Source organism: Hyla sarda, chromosome 3 (assembly GCF_029499605.1).
Source record: "Hyla sarda isolate aHylSar1 chromosome 3, aHylSar1.hap1, whole genome shotgun sequence".
Lineage (NCBI taxonomy): Eukaryota > Metazoa > Chordata > Amphibia > Anura > Hylidae > Hyla > Hyla sarda.
In genome coordinates, this window is record NC_079191.1 from 415465580 (window position 1) to 415488054 (window position 22475).

Genomic DNA, 22475 nt, shown 5'->3' on the forward strand with positions numbered 1-22475 from the left:
TACCCCTTTATGGTGATTAGCTATATATTGGTGGCACATCCTAGTAATAAGATAGGAGTACCCCTTTATGGTGATTATAGATTGGTAAGTACCCCTTTATGGTGATTATAGATTGGTGAGTACCCCTTTATGGTGATTATAGATTGGTGAGTACCCCTTTATGGTGATTATAGATTGGTGAGTACCCCTTTATGGTGATTATAGATTGGTGAGTACCCCTTTATGGTGATTATAGATTGGTGAGTACCCCTTTATGGTGATTATAGATTGGTGAGTACCCCTTTATGGTGGAGGGCACAGAGACCTGTCTCTAGTATGAAAAACTCTTTAGGTTAAAAAGAAATAAATTGCTTCTTACTGATCACGTGACATTTCTCCCCATAGACTCCTGCACGGTGTGACCCCGCCCCTCCCCAATACTCTCTCCGCTCATCATGTCTGTCCTGGCCCCGCCCCTCTTTGTTGTGCTGACCAATCAGAGTGCAGTAGAACGTCGCCGCTGCCGGGTGACAGTGATACAATGTAACATTCTGCAGCCGCTGCCGGGAGAGTGTGAGCGGACGAGGATGGGGCGGGGGCCCGGGGCCACACACAACGTCTACAGGTAATTACCGGGCACGGGGGGCCGGGATGTGCTGTGCCGGGGATGCCGCAGTCCTGCTCCCGTGCTCGGCTGCTCTTAGCCCGGACACTGCACAAGGCTGTAATTCAGTGTTTCCGAACCAGAGTGCCTCCAGCTGTTGCAAAACTACAACTCCCAGCATGCCCGGACAGCCAACGGCTGTCCGGGCATGCTGGGAGTTGTAGTTTTGCAGCAGCAGGAGGCACTCTGGTTGGAAAACACTGGTGTAATGAATGATCGGAGCGGAATGCAGAATGGTCTGGATCGTTCCCCATGACAGATCCTCATGGATTTAGGGGGCGCTGTGCACGTACAATAAGGGCGCAGATCAGAAGGACAGAATGTATCTAATGGAAATAGATCGGAGCCAAATGTATCATCCAGTGTAACAAGCAGCCCTCCCCTCAGACTGGCAGTGCCAGGGTTATTCTCTATGCCATGTGCCTGGGCTTGGCTGCCAACTATGTGTGATGGATGGGGACTGTGCCCTGCTAAAAGTGGGCGAGGAATCCCAAGGCGCCTGGAAGGGATGGAGACATTCATAGGTTTGCTAGATATATCCAACATATAGATGACAGGATGTATCTAACAGATGACTGGATGTATCTAACATATGACTGGATGTATCCAACATATAGATGACTGGATGTATCTAACATATAGATGACTGGATGTATCTAACATATAGATGACAGGATGTATCTTATATGTAGATGACTGGATGTATCCAACATATAGATGACAGGATGTATCTAACAGATGACTGGATGTATCTAACATATAGATGACAGGATGTATCTAACAGATGACTGGATGTATCTAACATATGACTGGACGTATCCAACATATAGATGACAGGATGTATCTAACAGATGACTGGATGTATCTAACATATAGATGACTGGATGTATCTAACATATAGATGACAGGATGTATCCAACATATAGATGACTGGATGTATCTAACATATAGATGACAGGATGTATCTTATATGTAGATGACTGGATGTATCTAACATATAGATGACTGGATGTATCCAACATATAGATGACTGGATGTATCTAACATATGACTGGATGTATCCAACATATAGATGACTGGATGTATCTGACATATAGATGACTGGATGTATCTAACATATAGATGACTGGATGTATCTAACATATAGATGACAGGATGTATCCAACATATAGATGACTGGATGTATCTAACATATAGATGACAGGATGTATCCAACATATAGATGACTGGATGTATCTAACATATAGATGACAGGATGTATCTTATATGTAGATGACTGGATGTATCTAACATATAGATGACTGGATGTATCCAACATATAGATGACTGGATGTATCTAACAGATGACTGGATGTATCTAACATATAGATGACTGGATGTATCTAACATATAGATGACTGGATGTATCTAACATATAGATGACTGGATGTATCTAACAGATGACTGGATGTATCTAACATATAGATGACTGGATGTATCTGACAGATGACGATGTATCTAACATGTAGATGACTGGATGTATCCAACATATAGATGACTGGATGTATCTAACATATAGATGACTGGATGTATCTAACAGATGACTGGATGTATCCAACATATAGATGACTGGATGTATCTAACATATAGATGACTGGATGTATCTAACAGATGACTGGATGTATCCAACATATAGATGACTGGATGTATCTAACATATAGATGACAGGATGTATCCAACATATAGATGACTGGATGTATCTAACATATAGATGACAGGATGTATCTTATATGTAGATGACTGGATGTATCTAACATATAGATGACTGGATGTATCCAACATATAGATGACTGGATGTATCTAACAGATGACTGGATGTATCTAACATATAGATGACTGGATGTATCTAACATATAGATGACTGGATGTATCTAACATATAGATGACTGGATGTATCTAACAGATGACTGGATGTATCTAACATATAGATGACTGGATGTATCTGACAGATGACGATGTATCTAACATATAGATGACTGGATGTATCTAACATGTAGATGACTGGATGTATCTAACATATAGATGACTGGATGTATCTGACAGATGACGATGTATCTAACATATAATGCAGTCTAGTAGTAATAAAATATACTGTATAGTATATTCTATATGAGTGTTTCCCAAACAGTGTGCCCCCAGCTGTTGCAAAACTACAACTCCCAGCATGCCCGGACAGCCAAAGGCTGTCCGGGCATGCTGGGAGTTGTAGTTTAGCAGCAGCTGGATGCTCACTCTTTGGGAAACACTGTACTATACGTTATATATAGTGCCAGAGTTGACAGTTCCTAGGTCTCCTATAATGCTATAGTAAGTATAAAGAATACACTGCAGTATATAGGGGACTGTCCTATAGGCTCCATGCTGTATCTCCATTACTAGATGCCGCCCTCTGTGTTCAGGGGGTGAAGGACTGTACCACATCGCCTCTTGTTGTAGTGTCAGCATGGAGGGTAATGCATTGCAGCTGTGATACTGGATCCGGCCATAATGAATTCCCCCCATAGCGCAGAGTTGGGTTACAGATGGATGTGGAGGGATCAGGTTTCTGGGTGATGTCCACAACTCATGGTATCGCTCAGACACATGCGGATCCCATTAAGCAGGGACTGCAGTGACCATCTGTAATAGTCCTTGTGCATTGCTGTGTATGGCCGTGCCTGTATGATCGGTGTAGTCCCTATATATGGATTATAGATATTAGGAGCTAATTACATCCTTCATCCAACTGACTTGTGCTGTTATGTCCTGTAGTTCTTTTATATAAAAACATAAAACATTACATTAATAAACAACAACATAACAATTATACAAACAACATATACATGTACAATATCCAGTATTATACTCCAGAGCTGTACTCACTCTTCTGCTGGTGAGGTCACTGTGTACATACATTACATTACTTATCCTGTACTGATCCTGAGTTATATCCAGTATTATACTCCAGACCTGTACTCACTATTCTGCCGGTGAGGTCACTGTGTACATACATTACATTACTTATCCTGTACTGATCCTGAGTTATATCCAGTATTATACTCCAGACCTGTACTCACTATTCTGCTGGTGAGGTCACTGTGTACATACATTACATTACTTATCCTGTACTGATCCTGAGTTATATCCTGTATTATACTCCAGAGCTGTGCTCACTATTCTGCTGGTGAGATCACTGTGTACATACATTACATTACTTATCCTGTACTGATCCTGAGTTATATCCTGTATTATACTTCAGAGCTGTACTCACTATTCTGCTGGTGAGGTCACTGTGTACATACATTACATTACTTATCCTGTACTGATCCTGAGTTATATTATACTGATCCTGTATTATACTCCAGACCTGTACTCACTATTCTGCCGGTGAGGTCACTGTGTACATACATTACATTACTTATCCTGTACTGATCCTGAGTTTTATCCTGTATTATACTCTAGAGCTGTACTCACTATTCTGCCGGTGAGGTCACTGTGTACATACATTACATTACTTATCCTGTACTGATCCTGAGTTATATCCTGTATTATACTTCAGAGCTGTACTCACTATTCTGCTGGTGAGGTCACTGTGTACATACATTACATTACTTATCCTGTACTGATCCTGAGTTATATCCTGTATTATACTTCAGAGCTGTACTCACTATTCTGCTGGTGGGGTCACTGTGTACATACATTACATTACTTATCCTGTACTGATCCTGAGTTATATCCTGTATTATACTTCAGAGCTGTAGTCACTATTCTGCTGGTGAGGTCACTGTGTACATACATTACATTACTTATCCTGTATTATACTCCAGAGCTGTACTCACTATTCTGCTGGTGGGGTCACTGTGTACATACATTACATTACTTATCCTGTACTGATCCTGAGTTATATCCTGTATTATACTTCAGAGCTGTACTCACTATTCTGCTGGTGGGGTCACTGTGTACATACATTACATTACTTATCCTGTACTGATCCTGAGTTATATCCTGTATTATACTTCAGAGCTGTAGTTGTCACGATGCCGGCTGGCAGGTAGTGGACCCTCTGTGCCAGAGAGGGATTGGCGTGGACCGTGCTAGTGGACCGGTTCTAAGCCACTACTGGTATTCACCAGAGCCCGCCGCAAAGCGGGATGGTCTTGCTGCGGCGGTAGTGACCAGGTCGTATCCACTAGCAACGGCTCACCTCTCTGGCTGCTGAAGATAGGCGCGGTACAAGGGAGTAGGCAGAAGCAAGGTCGGACGTAGCAGAAGGTCGGGGCAGGCAGCAAGGATCGTAGTCAGGGGCAACGGCAGAAGGTCTGGAAACACTGGCAAGGGACACACAAGGAACGCTTTCACTGGCACTAAGGCAACAAGATCCGGCAAGGGAGTGCAAGGGAAGTGAGGTAATATAGGGAAGTGCACAGGTGATAACCCTAATTGGAACCACTGCGCCAATCAGCGGCGCAGTGGCCCTTTAAATCGCAGAGACCCGGCGCGCGCGCGCCCTAGGGAGCGGGGCCGCGCGCGCCGGGACAGAACAGACGGGGAGCGAGTCAGGTAGGGGAGCCGGGGTGCGCATCGCGAGCGGGCGCTACCCGCATCGCGAATCGCATCCCGGCTGGCAGCAGGATCGCAGCGCCCCGGGTCAGAGGACGTGACCGGAGCGCTGCAGCGGAGGGGGAGAAGCGAGCGCTCCGGGGAGGAGCGGGAACCCGGAGCGCTCGGCGTAACAGTACCCCCCCCCTTGGGTCTCCCCCTCTTCTTGGAGCCTGAGAACCTGAGGAGCAGACTTTTGTCAAGGATGTTGTCCTCAGGTTCCCAGGATCTCTCTTCAGGACCACAACCCTCCCAGTCTACTAAAAAAAAATTTTTCCCTCTGACCTTTTTGGCAGCCAAAATCTCCTTGACCGAGAAGACGTCCGAGGAACCGGAAACAGGAGTGGGAGGAACAGATTTGGGAGAAAAACGGTTGAGGATGAGTGGTTTGAGAAGAGAGACGTGAAAGGCATTAGGGATACGAAGAGAAGGAGGAAGAAGAAGTTTATAAGAGACAGGATTAATTTGACACAAAATTTTGAAAGGACCAAGATAGCGTGGTCCCAACTTGTAGCTAGGGACACGGAAGCGGACATATTTAGCGGAGAGCCATACCTTGTCTCCAGGGGAAAAAACGGGGGGAGCTCTTCTTTTCTTATCCGCGAATCTCTTCATGCGTGAAGAAGTCTGTAAGAGAGAATTTTGGGTCTCTCTCCATATAATGGAAAGGTCACGAGAAATTTCATCCACAGCGGGCAGACCAGAGGGCAAGGGGGTAGGGAGGGGGGGAAGAGGGTGACGGCCGTACACCACGAAAAATGGGGATTTGGAGGAAGATTCAGAGACCCTGAAGTTATACGAGAATTCGGCCCATGGAAGGAGATCTGCCCAGTCATCCTGGCGGGAGGAAACAAAATGTCGCAAATAATCACCCAGGATCTGGTTAATTCTTTCTACTTGTCCATTGGACTGGGGATGATATGCAGAGGAAAAATTTAATTTAATCTTGAGTTGTTTACAGAGAGCTCTCCAGAATTTAGACACGAATTGGACCCCTCTATCCGAGACAATCTGCGTAGGCAACCCGTGAAGACGAAAAATGTGTACAAAAAATTGTTTAGCCAACTGAGGCGCAGAAGGAAGACCAGGAAGAGGGATGAAATGTGCCATTTTGGAGAATCGATCAACGACCACCCAAATAACGGTGTTGCCACGGGAAGGGGGTAAATCAGTAATAAAATCCATACCAATCAGAGACCAAGGCTGTTCGGGGACAGGCAGAGGATGAAGAAAACCAGCGGGCTTCTGGCGAGGAGTCTTATCCCGGGCACAGATAGTGCAGGCTCGCACAAAGTCCCCAACATCCGTCTCCAGAGTCGGCCACCAATAGAAGCGGGAGATGAGTTGCACAGATTTCTTGATGCCCGCATGACCTGCGAGATGGGAGGAGTGACCCCATTTGAGGATTCCGAGGCGTTGGCGTGGAGAAACAAAGGTCTTTCCTGGAGGAATCTGCCTGATGGAGGCAGGAGAAGTGGAGATCAGGCAGTCAGGTGGAATGATGTGTTGCGGAGGGAGATCAACTTCTGAGGCATCCGAGGAACGAGAGAGAGCATCGGCCCTAATGTTCTTATCGGCAGGACGAAAGTGAATCTCAAAATTAAATCGGGCAAAGAACAGAGACCACCGGGCCTGGCGAGGATTCAGCCGTTGGGCCGACTGGAGGTAGGAGAGGTTCTTGTGGTCGGTGTAGATAATGACAGGAAATCTTGATCCCTCCAGCAGATGCCTCCATTCCTCAAGTGCTAATTTAATGGCTAGAAGCTCTCGATCCCCGATGGAGTAGTTCCTCTCCGCTGGAGAGAAGGTCCTAGAGAAAAAACCACAAGTGACAGCATGCCCGGAAGAATTTTTTTGTAGAAGAACAGCTCCAGCTCCTACTGAGGAGGCATCAACCTCCAATAGGAAGGGTTTGGAAGGGTCAGGTCTGGAGAGCACGGGAGCCGAAGAAAAGGCAGACTTGAGTCGTTTAAAGGAGTCCTCTGCTTGAGGAGGCCAAGACTTGGGATCAGCATTTTTCTTGGTTAAAGCCACGATAGGAGCCACAATGGTAGAAAAATGTGGAATAAATTGCCTGTAATAATTGGCGAACCCCAAAAAGCGTTGGATAGCACGGAGTCCGGAGGGGCGTGGCCAATTTAAGACGGCAGAGAGTTTGTCTGGATCCATCTGTAGTCCCTGGCCAGAGACCAAATATCCTAGAAAAGGAAGAGATTGGCATTCAAACAGACATTTCTCAATTTTGGCATAGAGTTGGTTGTCACGAAGTCTCTGAAGAACCATACGGACATGCTGGCGGTGTTCTTCTAGATTGGCAGAAAAAATTAGGATATCGTCCAGATATACCACAACACAGGAGTATAACAGATCACGAAAAATTTCATTGACAAAGTCTTGGAAGACGGCAGGGGCATTGCACAGTCCAAAGGGCATGACCAGATACTCAAAGTGTCCATCTCTGGTGTTAAATGCCGTTTTCCACTCGTCCCCCTCTCTGATGCGGATGAGGTTATAGGCGCCTCTTAAGTCCAATTTAGTGAAGATGTGGGCACCTTGGAGGCGATCAAAGAGTTCAGAGATGAGGGGTAAGGGGTAGCGGTTCTTAACCGTGATTTTATTAAGACCGCGGTAGTCAATGCAAGGACGTAGGGAGCCATCTTTTTTGGACACAAAGAAAAATCCGGCTCCGGCAGGAGAGGAGGATTTACGGATAAAGCCCTTTTTTAGATTCTCCTGGACGTATTCGGACATGGCAAGAGTCTCTGGGGCAGAGAGAGGATAAATTCTGCCCCGGGGTGGAGTAGTACCCGGGAGGAGGTCGATAGGGCAATCATAAGGCCTGTGAGGAGGTAGAGTCTCAGCTTGTTTTTTGCAGAAAACATCCGCGAAGTCCATATAGGCCTTAGGGAGACCGGTTACTGGAGGAACCACAGAGTTACGGCAAGGGTTATTGGGAACCGGTTTTAGACAGTTCTTGGAACAAGAGGACCCCCAACTCTTGATCTCCCCAGTGGACCAATCCAGGGTTGGGGAATGAAGTTGAAGCCAGGGAAGTCCAAGGAGAATCTCCGAGGTGCAATTGGGGAGGACCAAAAGTTCAATCCTCTCATGATGAGATCCGATGCTCATAAGAAGGGGCTCCGTGCGGAAACGTATGGCACAGTCCAATCTTTCATTATTTACACAATTGATGTAGAGGGGTCTGGCGAGACTGGTCACTGGGATGTTGAACCTGTTGACGAGAGAGGCCAAAATAAAATTTCCTGCAGATCCAGAGTCCAAGAAGGCCACTGTAGAGAAGGAGAAGGCAGAGGCAGACATCCGCACAGGCACAGTAAGACGTGGAGAAGCAGAGTAGACATCAAGGACTGTCTCACCTTTGTGCGGAGTCAGCGTACGTCTTTCCAGGCGGGGAGGACGGATAGGACAATCCCTCAGGAAGTGTTCGGTACTAGCACAGTACAGGCAGAGGTTCTCCATACGGCGTCGTGTCCTCTCTTGAGGTGTCAGGCGAGACCGGTCGACCTGCATAGCCTCCACGGCGGGAGGCACAGGAACAGATTGCAGGGTACCAGAGGAGAGAGGAGCCGAGGAGACGAAACGCCTCGTGCGAACAGAGTCCATATCTTGACGGAGTTCCTGACGCCTTTCAGAAAAACGCATGTCAATGCGAGTGGCTAGGTGAATAAGTTCATGTAGATTAGCAGGAATTTCTCGTGCGGCCAGAACATCTTTAATGTTGCTGGATAGGCCTTTTTTGAAGGTCGCGCAGAGGGCCTCATTATTCCAGGACAATTCTGAAGCAAGTGTACGGAATTGTACGGCATACTCGCCAACGGAAGAATTACCCTGGACCAGGTTCAACAGGGCAGTCTCAGCAGAAGAGGCTCGGGCAGGTTCCTCAAAGACACTTCGGATTTCCGAGAAGAAGGAGTGTACAGAGGCAGTGACGGGGTCATTGCGGTCCCAGAGCGGTGTGGCCCATGACAGGGCTTTTCCGGACAGAAGACTGACTACGAAAGCCACCTTAGACCTTTCAGTGGGAAACAGGTCCGACATCATCTCCAGATGCAGGGAACATTGGGAAAGGAAGCCACGGCAAAACTTAGAGTCCCCATCAAATTTATCCGGCAAGGATAAGCGTATCCCAGGGGCGGCCACTCGCTGCGGAGGAGGTGCAGGAGCTGGCGGAGGAGATGACTGCTGAAGCTGTGGTAGCAACTGTTGTAGCATAACGGTCAGTTGAGACAGCTGTTGGCCTTGTTGCGCAATCTGTTGTGACTGCTGGGCGACCACCGTGGTGAGGTCAGTGACAACTGGCAGAGGAACTTCAGCGGGATCCATGGCCGGATCTACTGTCACGATGCCGGCTGGCAGGTAGTGGACCCTCTGTGCCAGAGAGGGATTGGCGTGGACCGTGCTAGTGGACCGGTTCTAAGCCACTACTGGTATTCACCAGAGCCCGCCGCAAAGCGGGATGGTCTTGCTGCGGCGGTAGTGACCAGGTCGTATCCACTAGCAACGGCTCACCTCTCTGGCTGCTGAAGATAGGCGCGGTACAAGGGAGTAGGCAGAAGCAAGGTCGGACGTAGCAGAAGGTCGGGGCAGGCAGCAAGGATCGTAGTCAGGGGCAACGGCAGAAGGTCTGGAAACACTGGCAAGGGACACACAAGGAACGCTTTCACTGGCACTAAGGCAACAAGATCCGGCAAGGGAGTGCAAGGGAAGTGAGGTAATATAGGGAAGTGCACAGGTGATAACCCTAATTGGAACCACTGCGCCAATCAGCGGCGCAGTGGCCCTTTAAATCGCAGAGACCCGGCGCGCGCGCGCCCTAGGGAGCGGGGCCGCGCGCGCCGGGACAGAACAGACGGGGAGCGAGTCAGGTAGGGGAGCCGGGGTGCGCATCGCGAGCGGGCGCTACCCGCATCGCGAATCGCATCCCGGCTGGCAGCAGGATCGCAGCGCCCCGGGTCAGAGGACGTGACCGGAGCGCTGCAGCGGAGGGGGAGAAGCGAGCGCTCCGGGGAGGAGCGGGAACCCGGAGCGCTCGGCGTAACAGTAGTCACTATTCTGCTGGTGAGGTCACTGTGTACATACATTACATTACTTATCCTGTACTTATCCTGAGTTATATCCTGTATTATACTCCAGAGCTGCACTCACTATTCTGCTGGTGGGGTCACTGTGTACATACATTACATTACTTATCCTGTACTGATCCTGTGTTATATCCTGTTTTATACTCCAGAGCTGTACTCACTATTCTGCTGGTGGAGTCACTGAGTACCTACATGCATTATATTACTTATCCTGTAATAACTGGACATGTGTCATATGCAGAATAGGTGTCTAAATGAGACAAACACCTTAAAAAGTGAACCTTTCCTTCTTTCACTCACTTGTAATAAACCCTGGTGTTTACCTCCATTTACCTCTATATCTATATGCATATACTATATAATGGCGTATAGATATTCTATGTTATGCAGTCTACCTCCTGTTGATTTCTTTACAGACTATCACATATTAAAACTTAATTTTTAAAAAGTGCATATTAAAAAAATATATAGATATATAATCCTGGCAAGTAAGCCAATCAAATATTGATAAAAGAGGGTCAAAAATGTCCAAAACACTTACCTACAAATAATGTGGAGTATAGTCCAGGGGTGGAATACAGATAAAATATTGGCTCCTAATCAGTGCTCTGACCCAGAAAAACATATTCCCGTCATATACACAACCTTGTCCCAATGCATTTCCCCCCTAACGGTGTTCATCAGGGGACAGCGGTGTTCATCAGGGGATAGCGGTGTTCATCATGGGATAGCGGTGTTCATCAGGGGATAGCGGTGTTCATCAGGGGATAGCGGTGTTCATCAGGGGACAGCGGCGTTCATCAGGGGATAGCGGTGTTCATCAGGGGACAGCAGTGTTCATCAGGGGACAGCGGTGTTCATCAGGGGACAGCGGTGTTCATCAGGGGACAGCGGTGTTCATCAGGGGACAGCGGTGTTCATCAGGGGACAGCAGTGTTCATCAGGGGAGATAAGGCCTAAAGATAAACTTATACATAACCTTGAAGAGAACATGCAGTAAATACCACTGTCCACAATTGGAGTACTCAGTAAGGACCCCAAAGTGGACAATAGAGAGGAGATGGTGGGGATTGATGGCGTGTCCGCCCATGGATAGGCCTTGTTATGATAGAAGGTTTCTTTACAGGAGCATTTAGCAGCTTAATGAATTACTTAATATCTTGTCATTATGGGAATTGTTTGCATTAGCTGCGGGAGGCTTCTATAATAACAAACTGCTCTGTGCAGGGAATTCAGGTTCCCTGCGGCTTTCCTCTTTATACAGTCTGCAGCTTTAGACTATACAGGGGAACCCTGGGGAGCGGTGTTACTGAGTCACTGCCATAGCAATAGAGAGTGATGTTGACAATGATATTTAAAGGGGTACTCCGCTGCTCAGCGTTTGGAACAAACTGTTCCGAACGCTGGAGCCGGCGCCGGGAGCTCGTGATGTCATAGCCCCACCCCCCTCATGATGTCACTCCCCGCCCCCTCAATGCAAGTCTATGGGAGGGGGCGTGACATCCGCCACGCCCCCTCCCATAGACTTGCATTGAGGGGGCGGGGTGTGACATCATGAGGGGGCGGGGCTATGATGTCACGAGCTCCCGGCTCCAGCGTTCAGAACATTTTGTTCCAAATGCCGAGCAGCAGAGTACCCCTTTAAGGGCAGTGCTTTTCATCCAGTGTGCCTGCAGCCCGTATAGTCTTTGGCTCAAAACAGGCTACCAAAGTAAAGAGGTACTCCGGGTAGCAGGATCTAAGGCACCCCCTAGGTGTTCACCCGTGTCCGCTGCAAGGAAGGAATTACTCTGCTGCTAGGGACCCAGGTTCTTTCTGCTGAATAAGGAAAGGCGTGTATGTAGTGTATACTGTGAGATATATGTTTAGGCCATTGAAACGAATGGGGCCGTGCCTATCTGAGCAGGGATATGTCAACACCCGATTTTGAGGTTTTCCTGACGTATCTGGGCACAAATCAGGGTGTGAAAGCATCTTAAAGGAGTATTCCGGCTTTAGACATTTAGCCATTACGCCCCCTCCCATAGACCTGAATGGAGTGGGTGTGACGTCACGAGGGGGGCGTAAAGTCACGTCTCCAGTCCCGAAAACTTCCGGTTTCCGAGCCTGGAGATGCTGCTCCGCACATAATGTGGGTGCTGCAGGTAGATCGCAGGGGGTCCCAGACATCTTATCCCCTATCCTTTGGATAAAATGTCTAAAGCCGGATTACCCTTTTAAGAAAGGTACTACAAGTGTAAGGGGTGTGTCTGGTTTTGGTTCTGGCAGCAGCCTGTCAAGATGACAATGCCCAGGCCAATCAGGAGGCATGGATGATTGGCCGGTGTGTCTGTCCTTAGCGACCCACCCTTCCTCTTAGCGACCCACCCTCCCGAGCTGGTCTACTTATACTTATACTAAGACTTCATGTTTTTGCCTGCGATAAAGGATATTTCCCTTGTCCCTGTCTCTGATTTACTATTCCTTTGTATCTTCTGTATATTCTTGACCTGTTTTCCTGACTACTCTATTGCATTCCGATTTTGTACCGCACATCTCTCTCTGTTACTGATTTGGTTTGTTTTACTCTGGTGATACGCTTGTGCACTCCCTGTTAGTGCTTCACTTGCTCTTTAGTTGTTTGTTAACCCCTTTTTTGCCCTGACCTTTTCCCTGACATTCAAACTCTGTTGTTTGATACTTTGACTTTGCTATGCTCTGCACCAGGTTTGGGCCAACCTATTAAAGAGTTGGGTACCCCAAAAAAGGCAGGGAAAGAGGGTATGAGACAGTTCAGGGCTACTTTTATTCCTGACAGTGTGACACCTAGATATTTTTATTGATGGTCTATTCTACTGATTGTATTTACTTAGATATAAAGCTTACGGCAATCATATGATATAATATTTGAAAAAAAGGAACTCAAAGACCTTATTTGGTTGTCTTGCCTTTTCTTGTTCATTTATTGTTTCTTTTGACAAGACACAAGTATTTATCATTACATTGTTCTTACATATTGTGGGAGCCTGAATTTGGTTCCTAGACGGCCATTGATACGTTTCAGGGAGTTCTCCTTAGTCAGACTCCCTGTACCCCTGCCGATCAGCTGATTGGAGGGGCAACAAGCTCTGCAGTCCCTACCAGACACAGCTCTGTATACTTAGTAGCTGCTGTACTGTATACTGTTTGTCCCATTCTAGTGATGTATACAGAGACATACTTTATTTCTAAAACCTACCGGCTGATAGGACACGGGTGATATATACGTTTGGCACAGAAACCTTCTTTTCTGTTGGATTTGTGGTCATTAAGCAACCACTGGAGCAGATTTATTGAAACATATTAAAATAGACTTTGGCAAAGGAGAGAACTGATAGACGCGTTTCACTTCCTCGTGTGTGCGGCGGCCATCTTGTAAAGGTTATTAGAGAAGTCAGGCATGATAAGAGCGCAGCCATCATAAGGCCACTTGCTGGAAAACAAAGACTGATGATGTAAAATGTCAGCACCCTTGTGTTGTATATTATCTGTATGGGTTCATGTTTTAGGTTCTGTTCCAGTTGTGACATATACTACCCCCACCCCTTAATTTTTTGTGCAGTGGCCATTAAAAACAACAACCCTTTACCAGTGACATGACCATCATTTTGCCACTTTGGTCTTTGGGCCATGATGGTGGGTAGTGGTCACCGGATTGTAGGGAATCTGTCAGCTGCAGTTCATGTTCCAAACTGCTGACAGTGTTAGATGCTGTTATAGGGGGACTCCGCCCAGAGACGTCTTATCCCCTTTACAAAGGATAGGGGATAAGATGTCTGATCGCTGGGGTCCCGCCGCTGGGAATCCCCACGATGTCTGTGCAGCCAGCTGACATTCTAAACAGTATGTTTTAGAATGTGTCCTAAGACTTGACGTCACGCCATGCCCCATTGTGACGTAACGCCCCCTTCCATTCAGGTCTATGGGAGGGGGCATGACAGAAGTCTTGCCCTCTCCCATAGATATGAATGGAGGAGGCATGGTGTGACATCACGAGGGGGTGTCATACTGTTTAGAATGTCGGGTGCTGCACGGAGATCGCGGATGTCCCAGCGGCAGGATCCCCGCGATCAGACATCTTTTCCTTTATCCTTTGGATAGGGGACAAGATGTCTGTGGGCGGAGTACCCATTTAAGACAAAGAGATTCATGGTACCTTATATATATTTGTTTGTGGCCCCATATTGTCAAGTGTCAAGAATCAAAGTCAAGAATCCAGGGTTTGTTTAGAACGCCGGGTGCTGCGGGAGATGCTGCTGGGGCCTCCCCGCAATAAGACATCTTATCATCATCCTTTGGATAGGGGATAAGATGTCTAGCAGCGGAATACCCCTTTAATACTTAACCTCAAAAGTCGGGAAAAAAATGTGCTTAGGCGCACTTGCAACATTTGTGCGCCTGGAGTAAGCAAAAAAAGAAAACCTCTAAATGCAGTGAGAAGTCTCCTCCATTGTGTTTGGCTGGTGATCTCCGGCTTGACCAGCTAAATTTATTTACCTATCTTTAAATTTTAAACATGTCAGATAATAAAGAACTTACAACTATTCTCAGATGTCTTTCATGAAGGTTTAAAGGAAAACTGTCACATGTTTTGTCCCGCACTATCCACGGGTACCTGTGGATAGTGCGGGTGACGCTGAACATTTTGAGTCCTACCTTGCCCTGATCCGCTGCGCCGTTCGCCCGTTAGAGCTGGTTTTCGGTATATTCAAATTAGCTGCTAACTGGCACGGGCGGGGTTACTGTCTTCAACTGGCACTGTGATGTAACCGCCGCCCAGCCCGCAGCACCACTGGCTAATGAATATTCATACGTTGTCTTACACTCTCTGTCTCATCTAGGCCGAGTCCTGGACGATACTGCGCATGCGCGGGTTTCCTACTATACCCAGAAGCGGTCTTCAGCATTGCTTTATTTGTCCGGAGCAGCGCTGGAGTAAGGGTGCATGCGCAGTATCGTCCAGGACTCGGCCGAGATGAGACACAGAGCGTAAGACAACGTATGAATATTCATTAGCCAGTGGTGCTGCGGGCCGGATGGCAGTTACGTCACAGTGCCAGTTGAAGGCAATAACCCCGCCCGTGCCAGTTAGCAGCTAATTTGAATATACCGAAAACCAGCTATAACGGGCGAACGGCGCAGCGGATCCGGGCAAGGTAGGACTCAAAATGTTCAGCGTCACACGCACTATCCACAGGTACCCGTGGATAGTGCGGGACAAAACATATGACAGTTTTCCTTTTGTTATATAGCAGTGGTCTTCAACCTGCGGACCTCCAGATGTTGCAAAACTACAACTCCCAGCATGCCCGGACAGCCAACGGCTGTCCGGGAATGCTGGGAGTTGTAGTTTTGCAACATCTGGAGGTCCGCTGGTTGAAGACCACTGTTATATAGTATGAATACCATGTTATAAACATATATTGTATTATTATAAAAAAGAACAAAGTGATTGATAGTACATTAGTATGAAAAACAGAGAGAATATATATCGCACTATATTGTAATAGATGTATTTGTGTGGAAATATCTATTTTGCAGCTATGTGGATGTATGGGCGGAATCTTCTTTATTCCGCCATCTGCCTTCCTCCCGTGTGTAAAACACTGCCCCAGGAGTGGCGGGGTTAATAGCCGTCTTCCTATTTCAGTGACAATGGTCTTATTTTTGGAATACTGTAGTCTTCTGTCTTATTCGGTTACAGTCATTGCCTTGAAATTCTTTTCTTCTCGGTTTGCTTTATTTTCTCCAGAAGGAGAGGTTTCCTTTATGTTTGTTTCCTGGTGACGCAAATATGTCATAATAGTTATTATCGTTGTTTTCAATGTTATACTTTGTCCTGTATATAATCATCTGAAATTAAAATTAAAATTTGCTACCAGAAAGTTATATAGAGTTGTAAATTACTTCTATTTAAAAATCCTATTCCTTCCAGTACTTATCAGCTGCTGTATGCTCCAGAGGAAGTTCTTTTTTATTTCCTTTCTGTCTGACCACAGTGCTCTCTGCTGACACCTCTGTCCATGTCAGGAACTGTCCAGAGCAGGAGCAAATCCCCATAGGTAACCTCTCCTGCTCTGGAAAAAAACAAAAAAATATATAGGTGCCTGGAAAAACTGGGTGAATGTTACTCTATGTGAAGTAATGGCGGCTATATTGGATCGAATGAAATACATTTACACAAGTGGACAATTACAGGTATATTATGATATTAAATGTATTAATGTTATTAAAATCCCATGGTCAGTAGACTTACTGTATAGGAAACCATTAGAATTTAATATACTTTTTTTTATAATATATTTTTGACCATTTTTTTTTGCTTTTTGTATCATAGGTCCCCTGTATGTGACTGTTGTCTCGGAGCCTTCTTCATGTGTTGTGGATGAGTTATAGAACATAGAAGAGATGGACATTATACCCCCTGGGATTTTTTAATCGTAACCCTTAGGGACTGGGACGTTCTCTCGCCATGACGGGCTCTAGTTCCACCTTCCACCGGGCCCACAGTAAGCATTGCCACCACCAGAATGTTGGGACAAAGACTAGCAAGCCCGCCCGCTCCCGGAGCCTGCATGACCGTCCCTTGGCCTCTTCTCTTACACCGGCTCCGGCCAGCGCCTCTGGGAACAGCTCAGGTGGCTACTCGGAAGAAGAGGACAAAGAAGTGGGGGCGCTCTTCTACGTCAATAAGAGCGGCTTCCCCATTGACAGTCAGACCTGGGAGAGGATGTGGGCTCACGTGGCCAAAGTCCATCCCGAAGGAAAGGATATGGTGGACAGAATACGGAATGCCACTTTGCTTCCCAAGGTGAGATGTTCTATATAAGATTCTTCATATATTGACATGCTAATATAGCTGCTATTCCAGTTTCAGCGCCATTGGGGGGGGGGGGATTGTTGGAGGGGTTGTCTCCCCTTCATTTTAGACAGAATATCTTCCCATATGTCTGCATTCCGGTGTTGACGAAAAAATTGAGAGAACCCTGGGTGAACTGCTTGAGTGTGGTTTCAGATTTATTGCCCTGTGGTCTCCAGTCACATCTAGTAACACAGTTGTTTGCTTTGTTCCCGAGTCACAAGTTTATGGAGTCACCAGCGTTACTTGTGATCCTTTAGCTAGATTTGTTTATCAAATAGAATTTGCCTAATATGAAAAGATGATGAATGCAGTAGGAGCGTATTAGTGTGTCCAACAAACAGAAAAGTTTGTTTCCCCTGAGGAGGACATCTTGTGTGGTGAAACATGTTGGGGGCACTGTATTATGTTTTTTTTTATTTCATTTTCATATTGTGTGGAAAAAGAGGGTAATTTCTCTGCCACCGTTAGTGTTGTGAGTTGCCAGTCAAGTTTTTGGTTCGTATTTTTAGCTGAAACCAGGAGTGATTTCCAACACACAGAAAAGTTCATTGCCCCTGAGGATGTCTCATTGTGTGGTGAAACATGTAGGGGGCACTGTATCATTTTTTTTTTAATTAAGTTTCATATTGCATGGAAAAAGAGGGTAATTTCTCTGCCCTCATCAGTGTTGTGAATTCCAAATTTTTTTTTATACCTTCCATACAATAGAGTTTTTACATGCAAAAGTTTGTACATGGAAGAGCTTGCAGAAGTGCTTGCTGCAAATACAGTGAAGGAGTTTAAGCATGCATGGGATAGGCATAAGGCTATCCTCCATATAAGATAGGGATAGGCATAAGGCTATCCTTCATATAAGATAGGGATAGGCATAAGGCTATCCTTCATATAAGATAGGGATAGGCATAAGGCTATCCTTCATATAAGATAGGACCAGGGACTATTCACAATATTGAGCAGACTAGATGGGCCGAATGGCACTTATCTGCCGACACATTCTGTGTTTCTGTGAACAAAACACAGAAAAGTTTAGTGGACAGTTAGATGATATATTTATCAGTTTCTTTGTAAAAAAAAAAAAATGTTGACATGCCCCTTTTTAAGAAAAATGTTGGTTTATCTGTGTTTTTTGGAGTTTTTTTTGGCGCAGATGAGACAGTATTTTGCGCACAACTATGCACCAAAAAATTTGCACAAACTGACGAAAAACTATGGATAGATCAGAACAATACTGTCTGTTCGGTTCCTGAGATCCTGGTTGCAGAGCTGCCTCCATGTTACTGTTACTTTCCAGGTGTAGAATTTAGAATAATGATGTAAAATCAACAATACGGATGTGAGAAAACTCCGAATTCCATTCCGCATTACATCCTTATTAAAGTCTCTGACTCAGCAAGTGTTAACTCTCACATCCTTTGTAATACTGGTATTGGTACTGGGTATTACCATACATTTGCATGAGTATTTGTACTTGTGCAAATGCCCTTGATACCCGATATAATAAGATAAAGATGATGAAAATCCCACTCCCCTTCCCTCTGTTCCCTTGCTGAAGCCTCAGCATCCTCTGCTTTGTTAGTGGTGCAGGACCTTCTCCTTTGCTGTGTTATCTGGAGTGGTGCAGGACATTCTCCTTTGCTCTGTTATCCGGAGTGGTGCAGGACCTTCTCTTTTGCTCTATTTTTAGAAGTGGTGCAGGACCTTCTCTTTTGCTCTGTTATTAGGAGTGGTGCATAACCTTCTCTTTTGTTCTATTATCAGAAGTGGTGCAGGACCTTCTCCTTTGCTCTGTTATCTGGAGTGGTGCATAACCTTCTCTTTTGTTCTATTATCAGAAGTGGTGCAGGACCTTCTCCTTTGCTCTATTATCAGGAGTGGTGCGGGACCTTCTCTTTTGCTCTATTTTTAGGAGTGGTGCAGGACCTTCTCCTTTGCTTTGTTATCCGGAGTGGTGCAAGACCTTCTCCTTTGCTCTATTATCAGAAGTGGTGCAGGACCTTCTCGTTTGCTCTATTATCAGGAGTGGTGCGGGACCTTCTCTTTTGCTCTATTATGAGGAGGGGTGCAGGACCTTCTCCTTTGCTCTGTTATCCGGAGTGGTGTAGGATATTCGCCTTTGCTCTATTATCCGGAGTGGTGCAGGACCTTCTCCTTTGTGTCATCATCTTAACTAGTGCAGGACCTGCCTCATGATGACGTCATTTTGATTGTGTGGCAGGTCCTGCAACACTCTGGATAACAGAGCAGAGGAGAAGGTCCTGCATCATTAGCAGAGCAGAGGATGCTGAGGCCTCAGCATAGGAGCAGAGGGAAGGGGCATGGGATTTTTTTTCTATTTTCTTTTGGAGGGAACTTATCGGGAGCACACAATTACTAAGACCAGCTTGGAAGATCCGGAGCAGGACCTCTTGATACACATAGAACAGTGTTTTCCAAACGGTGTGCCTTCAGCTGTTGCAAAACTACAACTCACAGCATGTCCCGACAGCCTTTGGCTGTACAGGCATGCTGGGAGTTGTTGTTTTGCAACAGCTGAAGACACACTGTTTGGAAAACACTGATGTAGAACTTAGGAAAAGATTACCATCTGGAAAAGTCCCATTAAACATATTGGTACAAAATATAAAACGGTATCCGCATGGTAGGCTTTACTTAACATCTGACGAGTTTCAGTTACAGGCACTTTAGTCATGATCCTTGTGACCAAAACGTGTCAGTTTAAGTAACTTTTACCATGTGGATACCGTTTTATATTTTGTACCAATAAAAGATTACGTTTTTTAGATGGTAATCTTTTCTTATGAATCTTTGGAGGGAACCTTTATGGAGAAACTACTAAAGGCTGTCCAGGCATGCTGAGTGTTGTAGTACTGCAACAGCTGGAGAACACTGGATCATGACTCATCTGCAGGGTTATATCCAGCTCTGCTGATGAATTATAAATGAATGTCTTCTGTGTCTAAATATACTATTGCCTCCATCTGTCTGGTTTCTTGATTGACTCCCTTTGCTGTGCACCCTCCTATATTGACTCCCTGTGCTGCGTGCCCCCTCCTGTATTGACTCCCTGTGCTGTGTGCCCCCTCCTATATTGACTCCCTGTTTTGCGTGGCCCCTCCTGTATTGACTTTCTGTGCTGCGTGCCCCCTCCTGTATTGACTCCTTGTGCTGCGTGCCCCCTCCTGTATTGACTCCCTGTGCTGCGTGCCCCCCTCCTGTATTGACTCCCTGTGCTGCGTGCCCCCTCCTATATTGACTCCCTGTGCTGTGTGTCCCCTCCTATATTGACTCCCTGTTTTGCGTGCCCCCTCCTGTATTGACTTTCTGTGCTGCGTGCCCCCTCCTGTATTGACTCCCTGTGCTGCGTGCCCCCTCCTGTATTGACTCCCTGTGCTGCGTTCCCCCTCCTGTATTGACTCCCTGTGCTGCGTGCCCCCCTCCTGTATTGACTCCCTGTGCTGCGTGCCCCCCTTATGTTTTGACTCCCTGTGCAGCGTGCCCCCCCCTTCTGTATTGACTCCCTGTGCTGCATGCCCCCTCCTGTATTGACTCCCTGTGCTGCGTGCCCCCTCCTGTATTGACTCCCTGTGCTGTGTGCCCCCTCCTATATTGACTCCCTGTGCTGTGTGCCCCCTCCTATATTGACTTTCTGTGCTGTGTGCCCCCTCCTATATTGACTCCCTGTGCTGTGTGCCCCCTCCTGTATTGACTTTCCGTGCTGCTTGCCCCCTCCTGTATTGACTTTCTGTGCTGCGTGCCCCCTCCTGTATTTACTCCCTGTGCTGCATGCCCCCTCCTGTATTGACTCCCTGTGCTGCGTGCCCCCTCCTGTATTGACTCCCTGTGCAGTGTGCCCCCTCCTATATTGACTCCCTGTGCTGTGTGCCCCCCTTCCTATATTGACTTTCTGTGCTGTGTGTCCCCTCCTGTATTGACTTTCCGTGCTGCTTGCCCCCTCCTGTATTGACTTTCCGTGCTGCGTGCCCCCCTCCTGTATTGACTCCCTGTGCTGTGTGCCCCCTCCTATATTGACTCCCTGTGCTGCTTCCCCCCTCCGGTATTGACTCCCTGTGCTGTGTTCCCCCTCCTATATTGACTTCCTGTGCTGCGTGCCCCCTCCTATATTGGCTCCCTGTGCTGCGTACCCCCTCCTATATTGACTCCCTGTGCTGCGTACCCCCTCCTATATTGTCTCCCTGTGCTGCATACCCCCTCCTATATTGACTCCCTGTGCTGTGTGCCCCCTCCTATATTGACTCCCTGTGCTGCGTGCCCCCTCCTGTATTGACTTCCTGTGCTGCGTGCCCCCTCCTATATTGACTCGCTGTGCTGTGTGCCCCCTCCTATATTGACTCCCTGTGCTGCATACCCCCTCCTATATTGACTTCCTGTGCTGCGTGCCCCCTCCTATATTGACTTCCTGTGCTGCGTGCCCCCTCCTATATTGACTCCCTGTGCTGCGTGCCCCCTCCTATATTGACTCCCTGTGCAGCGTACCCCCTCCTATATTGACTCCCTGTGCTGCATACCCCCTCCTATATTGACTCCCTGTGCTGTGTTCCCCCTCCTATATTGACTCCCTGTGCTGCGTGCCCCCTCCTGTATTGACTTTCTGTGCTGCGTGCCCCCTCCTATATTGGCTCCCTGTGCTGCGTACCCCCTCCTATATTGACTCCCTGTGCTGCGTACCCCCTCCTATATTGTCTCCCTGTGCTGCATACCCCCTCCTATATTGACTCCCTGTGCTGTGTGCCCCCTCCTATATTGACTCCCTGTGCTGCGTGCCCCCTCCTATATTGACTTCCTGTGCTGCGTGCCCCCTCCTATATTGACTCGCTGTGCTGTGTGCCCCCTCCTATATTGACTCCCTGTGCTGCATACCCCCTCCTATATTGACTTCCTGTGCTGCGTGCCCCCTCCTATATTGACTTCCTGTGCTGCGTGCCCCCTCCTATATTGACTCCCTGTGCTGCGTGCCCCATCCTATATTGACTCCCTGTGCAGCGTACCCCCTCCTATATTGACTCCCTGTGCTGCATACCCCCTCCTATATTGACTCCCTGTGCTGTGTTCCCCCTCCTATATTGACTCCCTGTGCTGCGTGCCCCCTCCTGTATTGACTTTCTGTGCTGCGTGCCCCCTCCTATATTGGCTCCCTGTGCTGCGTGCCCCCTCCTATATTGGCTCCCTGTGCTGCGTACCCCCTCCTATATTGTCTCCCTGTGCTGCATACCCC

General features: G+C 47.1%; 1 protein-coding gene across 4 annotated transcripts in view; it reads left to right on the forward strand.

Moving 5' to 3' along the window:
* VASH2 (vasohibin 2) overlaps positions 1 to 22475 on the forward strand; it is a 132412-nt gene that overhangs the window by 35524 nt on the left and 74413 nt on the right. For 3 of the 4 annotated variants that reach the window (XM_056568269.1, XM_056568272.1, XM_056568271.1), the window contains one exon: positions 16718 to 17191. In XM_056568269.1, the coding sequence (XP_056424244.1) occupies positions 16853 to 17191 (339 nt within the window). In that variant the 5' untranslated portion in view covers positions 16718 to 16852. Of the gene's footprint in view, positions 1 to 486; positions 605 to 16717; positions 17192 to 22475 lie in introns of those variants that run through there. The other variant, XM_056568270.1, reaches the window with a different exon arrangement.